This window comes from Hipposideros armiger, unplaced genomic scaffold (genome assembly GCF_001890085.2).
Source record: "Hipposideros armiger isolate ML-2016 unplaced genomic scaffold, ASM189008v1 scaffold_8, whole genome shotgun sequence".
Taxonomy (NCBI): domain Eukaryota; kingdom Metazoa; phylum Chordata; class Mammalia; order Chiroptera; family Hipposideridae; genus Hipposideros; species Hipposideros armiger.
Window position 1 is genome coordinate 866,920 of NW_017731358.1, and position 6,987 is coordinate 873,906.

Here is a 6,987-nt window from a genome sequence, read left to right on the forward strand (position 1 = left end):
TGAAGGAAGCCCAGGGACATGAATTGGAGACCCTCCAAGGTTTTTGCCATGGCCAGTTAGACAGGACCTCGTGAGAAGGTCCTGCAAGAGCAGATTAGGAAAAGATGGGGGCACCTTTCTTTCAGGGACCACAGAGAGGGAGCAGAGGATGGCTCTGTGGAAGGTAGAAGTGGAAGGATGAAACACCTGGATCCTCTAGTGGTCCCACTGACCCCTCGCCCTGCCTCCAGCCTGCCTCCTTAACACTCATTGGGTGCCTTCATCTGCATCAGGACGGCGTGGCCCCCCTTCTTGCAGCAGCAACAGCAGATGCAGGCGGCCAGGGAGCAGGCCAGGGCAATAATGCCAATGACAATTGCGGCAATGGCCAGCCCACCCTGGGCCCGGGTCATGCCCATTACGCTGCGGTCATCGGTGGTCTCAATGGTGGTCAGATCAGTGTAGTCCTCAGTGGTGAGCTCAGTGGTGTAGGAGATGGAGGTGGTTTCAGGGTAGCTGGGCGTGACCGGATACCGTGGCGTTTCTGGATAGCTGGACACCTCAGGGGTCTGGATCACTGGGGTCTGGACACTGGGGACCGCAACATTGACATTGATGATGATGAGGGACTGGCCTCGGACATTGGCTGGGCTGAAACACACCGGGAGCGTGTCGGTCCCCAATCTGGCCTGGTTGAGCAGGAGCCAGTTGCGGAGTGGAAGGATGCCTGAGTCACACCTCCAGGGGTTGTCATAGAGCCGCACCTCACATAGGTTCCCCAAGTGATCAAAGATGCCCACGGGCAGGTTCTCCAGCTGGTTGTTCTGCAGCTGGACAGTCATGAGGCCATTGATATTGGCGAAGATATTCCCTGGGAGCTGTCTGAGGCGGTTGTTCTGCAGGGAGATGTTCTGCAGATTGAGCAACGTACGGAAGACATTTCCGTCCAGGTCCTGCAGCGCATTGGTGTGCAGGGACAGCTCCCGCAGATCCTTCAGGCCATTGAAGGCACCCGGGGAGATAGAGCTGATCTGATTGCGGCTGAGGATCAGGACCTGCAACTGGTGGAGGTCACTGAAGACATTGTCAGGTATAGAAGTGAGGTGGTTATCGTACAGCCAGAGCTCACGCAGGTTGTGCATGGGCCCAAAGACCCCTGGAGAGAGCTCCTTCAGGGAATTCCCAAAGAGTGTGAGACGGTTGAGCTGGGGGAGCTGCATGAAGATGCCGGGGGGCAGCTGAGAGATGTGGTTGTTGGACAGATAGAGCCTCTGGAGGTTACGGTTGTTGTTGAAGGTACCAGGGGACAGCATCCCAATCTGGTTCTGCTGCAAGGCCAGCTCCTGGAGGTTGCCCAGCCCATCAAAAGTGCCCATGGGGATGTCTGAGAGCCTGTTCTCACACAGCCGAAGCACCTGGAGGTTGCCCAGGCGCTGGAAGACCCTGGGCGAGAGGTGGGTGAGGCTATTCTTGCACAGATTGAGCTTGTTGAGGACCACCAGGTGGTCAAAGACACCATCAGGGACATATTCCAGGTAGTTGCCATGCAACTGCAGTTCCTTGAGGTTGCTGAACTGGGAGAAGTGCGCTGGCTGGATCTGCACCAGTTGGTTGCTGGATAGAAGGAGAGACTCAAGGTTGTCCAGGCCCTGGAAGAGGCCAACAGGCAGAACCTGCAGCTTGTTGTTGGCAAGGCTGAGGTAACGCAGTGAGCCCAGGTTGCGGAAGGCACCAGGCATGATTTGGGACAGCTCGTTCTTCTCGATCCTCAGAGCAATGAGGGCCGAGATGTTGAGGAATGGGTAGTCATTGAGTTCGGTGATGTGCGTATTGAGGATCTGCAGGCTCATGGCATTCCAGGGCAGAGGGGTCGGCACTGCCACAATGCGCGCTCCGGTGCACTCCACCTGGGAGGTCCGGGAGCAAGTGCACTCACTAGGGCAGCCATAGTAGGCCAACCCTACACCCCAGGCTTGGCAGCCCACCAGCAAGAGGAGATAATGTTTCAGAGGCATGGCCTGTGCAAGGGGAGAAAGCAAACATGAGTCAGAGTCATCTCACTGACATTGCAGCTGCTTTTAAGCCAACGTCAACCTTGGGTACCACACACTGGCTTGCCTCTGAACCCCATCACCACATTCCCAACTTATGCTCCCTGTGATCTGGTCTGCTCAGCAAGCACCTTTGCCTTCCCCCATGCTTTCCTACTTCCACGCCTTTGACTAAGCAATTTTCCCCCACCTGGAGTGCTCTTCATCCCCATCCAAATGTTTCCCATACTTTCCAGTCTAGTTCAAATGCAGTCACCTCTAGGAAGCTTTCCCAGGTTCCATGAGTCAGCATTAGCTACCCTCCCATGCAAGTGGTCTTCCCAACTTCCATTATGGCCCACAACACAGCCAGCTCCCTGTGACACTCATCGCATTCCTGTCTGTCTTTTTCACTAGTTAATAAGCGTTTCAAGGGCAGGGATGTGCATATTTCATCCCTATAGGTTCCTTAAGTCAGGAACAGTACCTTATCCAACTCTGTATCCCTCATAGCACCTGAACTCGCTGTTTGAACATAGTCTCCTGAGGAAGGACAGAAAGGAAATAAGAAGAAATAAATAGGGCCTGAACTTGGGGAAAGACGTTAAGGCCACAAACATGGTGGCCTACTGGGAGAAGCCACAACACCCAGCAGAGGCGGGACCACACTGCTGATCTGGTGGAAAACACTACAGGGCCCTGGGCCCTGGGCCCTGCCCTGCCCTGCCCCACCCCATCACCACTACCAACAACCTGTTCTGTTGTTACATTTTGTTAGCATGTTTCACTTGTGTTTCATCTAGGCTTAATGCAAACTGCCTTCCCAATAAAAGGAAATGATCCGCACAACTTCCTACCTCTCTGGAAGGGGCTCAACCCATGCCTGCGGCCTACCCCACGGGTACTAGTCCCAGTTTCCACAAAGACACACTGAGTGGCCTTGAGAAAGTCCCACAAAACTTAGGATGAACTAAGAGGTGATAGGTCCAGATGCTCCTAGAGGCATGGTGGTAATCTGGGAATGAAGCAAAATTCACAGGTTCACAAAGGTTTGGTGTTTGAGGTCAGGGATGATGATAATTTTAGACATATGTAAAATGTATAGAACATGGAGACATGGGACATGGTGACTGGTCTTTGTATTGATTATCTAAAGACCACTAACCAGCTGTTTGACCTTGAATGAGGTGTGAGGCCTCCTAACTCAGCTCCTCATCTGTTAAGTGGGGAACACAACCTCTGCCTACTTTTGAGGCTGTTTTAAAGGGCAAATGGGAGAATGGATGTGAGGGCATCCTGTACAATGTTGTGCACACCTGTACAGGTGTTCCAAGCTCGTCCACAACATGTACTTTATAGACAGGAAGTTCTCAAAGTGCCTCTAATCTTAGCATTCTTAGTCAAGGGACCAAGTGTTCTGTGTACATGTAGAACATCTGTACTTTCTGTCTGAGGCTCAAAGGGGTCTCTAACTCCCAAAGGGTTAAGAACTGCTGATAATACATTCCCATCATTTTATGGGGATGCAGGAAGCAGGGAAACTGAGGCTCAGAGCTTAAAGCCCAGATCTCCAGGTTCCTAGTTGAGTACCTGGAATGTTAATGCAGTGCCTCTCCATTTAATGAGCAAAAACCCTGAGTCAGAGGAAGGAATTTCATATGAAAGCATATAAGGCATAAACTGGCTGGGTGGAGAGGTATTTTTCTGGCTTCTCTTTGTTCCCCTGAACTCATGGAGTCCTGAGTCTGGCCCATAACTCAGAATAATTCAGGCTTTCCAAAGTGGCCTCAGGTCAATATATCTCTCCCCATCCCCCAACAAGCTTACTCTGAGGACAGAACCCAAGTTCATCTCCCACCCACCAAGACCTTGATTTTTCATTTATTTACAGCCCATCCAAGCTCTGACCTGCTGTACTTTTGCGTTAAGGGTCTGATTAAGTATGTAGAGCAGTAGAGAAAAGAAAGAAAGAATAACTTGGTCAGTGAAGTCTGGTGCAAAGAAATGGGGCCTGATTAAGATATGGACACATCTGAAAGGATAAACGTATATAAAACAAAAGTCAGGTCCAGAATTTGAGACCAGAAAATGAATAGCATAAACAAGGGGCACAGAAAAAGTGACTCATCATCCATCCCAGGAGAAAGACTTACTGATGGTAACAAAAAATGGCGAGTGCCCACAAAAGTTAATGTGACCTTAGACTGCATTAATAGAAGTATTAAGTGTGGTACAAAGAAGGTGATGGTCTTACTCTATACTGACCTACTCAGGCACACCTGTAGTGTTGTGCTCAGTTCCACCCTGAACTTCAAAAAGAGCAATGACAAACTAGTCTTTTAATAGCTTTCTGGAGAAAGGTAAGAGGATGATAAGGGGACTCAGAAATCAGAACATCTGAGCATCCATTGACAGAACTATAGATGAATAGCCAGAAAAAAGAGAAGCTATGAAGAGCCAACAAGCACTTTCCTAGTATACACAAAGGGCTGCCCTGGAATAAAGAATGCAGCCTTATTCAGTGTGGCTCCAGAGATCAAAACTAGAGGGCAGAAGCTATGGGGTAGCAGATTTCAGTTCACACCAAAGAGAGTTTGTCCAAATCAGAATGGACAACCTCATAGAGGGAATAAATCCCCCAATCACTGGAAGTGTTTAAGCAGAGGCTGAACAACTACTCAATAAGGAAACTAGAGAGAAGAGTCCTATATCTGGCGCAGTGTTGGTATTGACAGCTGATGTCCTGTCCATACCTGTCCAAGACTGCAGCATTTTAAGGCTGAGTTGCAGACAGAGCAAGGATACGAGAGCCATCTACCAGGAAAACTGTGCTTGTGCTCTCAGGGGTCTGTGAGGGCAGGGGGGTGGTGTTTGCCCATCCCCTTGGTATTTATGTGTGTGAGAGATTTACCCCCTAGACTGAAGCTCTAATTGCTCCTGGTGACATGCTAGCCAGTACTTATTTATTTATCATGCATACTTCTATGGCCAGTATGCTTGAAATGGTGTCATAGCCCAGCGTCAGAGGCTTGGGCACTAAATTAAATGCCCACAACCTGGCAAGCCCAGCAGTCTATACCAAGTTCCCCTCAGAGGATATGGATGAGGCCCCCTCTGAGAACCCATCTCAGACCTTCTCTGTGTCTGCATTGCCCAGCTGGGGAGGGGGGCCTCAGCCAGCCCCAGGAAGTTCCCAGGGCGAGGCAGGGTACTCAGGGCTTGGGAGAAGGAGGGACAAGATCATTCCCATATGGGAACAGAGCCGCTGTTTAAAATGAACCACACTCAGCTTGACAAATATTGCAAGAATTTGCAGATTTTCCTTTTCATAAATCCTCACGTCGGCAGCCCACCCAGCACTGCATGTAGCAGTTTCCTGCTTTCCAGCACTTGTTACTGCCACAGCTGGCACTGACTGCTCCAAAGGACCTCCAAAGAGCCCACCTCAAAACCAGTTGCAGAGCCGTCAGGGCAGGGAGGGGCCATAGAAGCAGGGCTGGAAAGCCAACCAGGCCCTGGGACTTTTAGCAAATGCTACAGGCATAAGCGGTAGACTGCAACTCTCAGGTGCCCGGCACACAGCAGTCTAATAGCCCACGCTGCCCAGTGCTGTTTGGGAGCCATGACAAATGCCAGTTAAAGACCCACAAAGCTGCCTTAATTACACCCTCCTCCCCAAGGCAGCAGAGTGAGTCCTCAGTCACTGCAGCGACTCGTCCAGCCCCTGTTCTGAGAGGGGGCGTGGCCTGGCATCTGTTGCTGACTGGGGAATTCAGTGAGCTGAGCAGACGGACAGCTCACCTGGACACTCCGACGCGGTCCCTCCCCGGGAGAAGAAGCTCATGGACCAGGCGCTCTGGCTGTGGGTCTCTTTAGCAAGAAAAGCCTGTGATTCATGAGCAAACACATTATTAGGCTCAAAGCCCTGGGCTTGGTTGGTTGGTTGGTTGGTTGGTTGGGATGTTTTGGGTGTAATACCATCATTCACATTCCCTAAACACGAGTTTCCCTGTGAGGAGACGCCTTCTTATTTCAATGCCACAGAGCAAAGCTTTTGGAAAGAGCCTGGGGGATAAATGTGCTGCTCTGGCCTTAATACTAAACTCGAGTATAAGTTTAGGCTAATTCTCCAAAACTCAGTTTCCCTTCCTGCAAAGACTTCCAAGGGCCTTTGGCAGCTTTTTTATCTTGTGAGTGGAGACAGAAGGGAGATTTGGCCTAAAGCCCCACCATTCTCTTCATTCTCTCTTCCCTATAGGTCATGCCAAACCACACATGCCACCTGACCCAGCCCCACCTTCACACCCATCTTTCAGGCCCACCTTGTTCCAGGCAATCCCTCTTGTTAACTGATGAATCTCTGCATAGCCAATAGCCATTTCATGGGATCCAGGAGGTGAGCGAGGCCTTAGGGAGTCTCTGGCCACGTCCCATCCCAGGTCACTTGGGGAAACTGGGGCCCAGAGCGATCTCCCTCCCTGTCTTGTGCCCTCTCCCCATTGAGGTCTCGCTAAACATGGCCTCATCTGCAAGGAGGTGTTGCCCATCCAGCTGAGGAAGATGCCAGGCTTGGAGTTGTTGAGGGGTTACCTACTCCCCCCCCCCACAGCCAGGGCCAGCATTGATCAAGCTGCTCATGGGCACTCGGTCCTGACAGTATGAAGACACTGTCTAACTGGGAGGCTCAGTGCATCAGACCTCCCCACCTCACTAAACAGGGGGTAACCAGCCCCTCCCCCAGATCAGTGCATAGAAGTCACCTGGAAGTGCCTCGGAAGCTTGCTTCACAGGGGTGGGAAACTGACCTCACAGGGATGGAGCTGTGAGGATTAAATGAGTTAATACACGGGAAGCTCTTAGATTCATTCTTGGCACAAAATAAGCACCCCCAAAATATTACTTATAAGTATTGTTCATTATGTTGTGGCGTAAAATCAAGGTCTTTGGAGGCTCCATGAACAGAGATCCTGATCCTTAG

The 6,987-nt window shown here is 50.8% G+C and overlaps 1 protein-coding gene across 1 annotated transcript; it reads right to left on the bottom strand.

Moving 5' to 3' along the window:
• Positions 1-239: 239 nt before the first annotated feature.
• LRRC15 (leucine rich repeat containing 15) lies at positions 240-2,003 on the bottom strand. Its single transcript, XM_019651191.1, has one exon. It carries the CDS (start codon positions 1,992-1,994, stop codon positions 240-242), a length of 1,755 nt encoding a protein of 584 aa, XP_019506736.1. The 5' UTR covers positions 1,995-2,003.
• Between the last annotated feature and the right edge of the window lie 4,984 nt (positions 2,004-6,987).

What these genes read in the sequence shown, in the direction of transcription:
- LRRC15 (XM_019651191.1), bottom strand. Translation starts at nt 1,994, where the DNA reads ATGCCTCTGAAACATTATCTCCTCTTGCTGGTGGGCTGCCAAGCCTGG.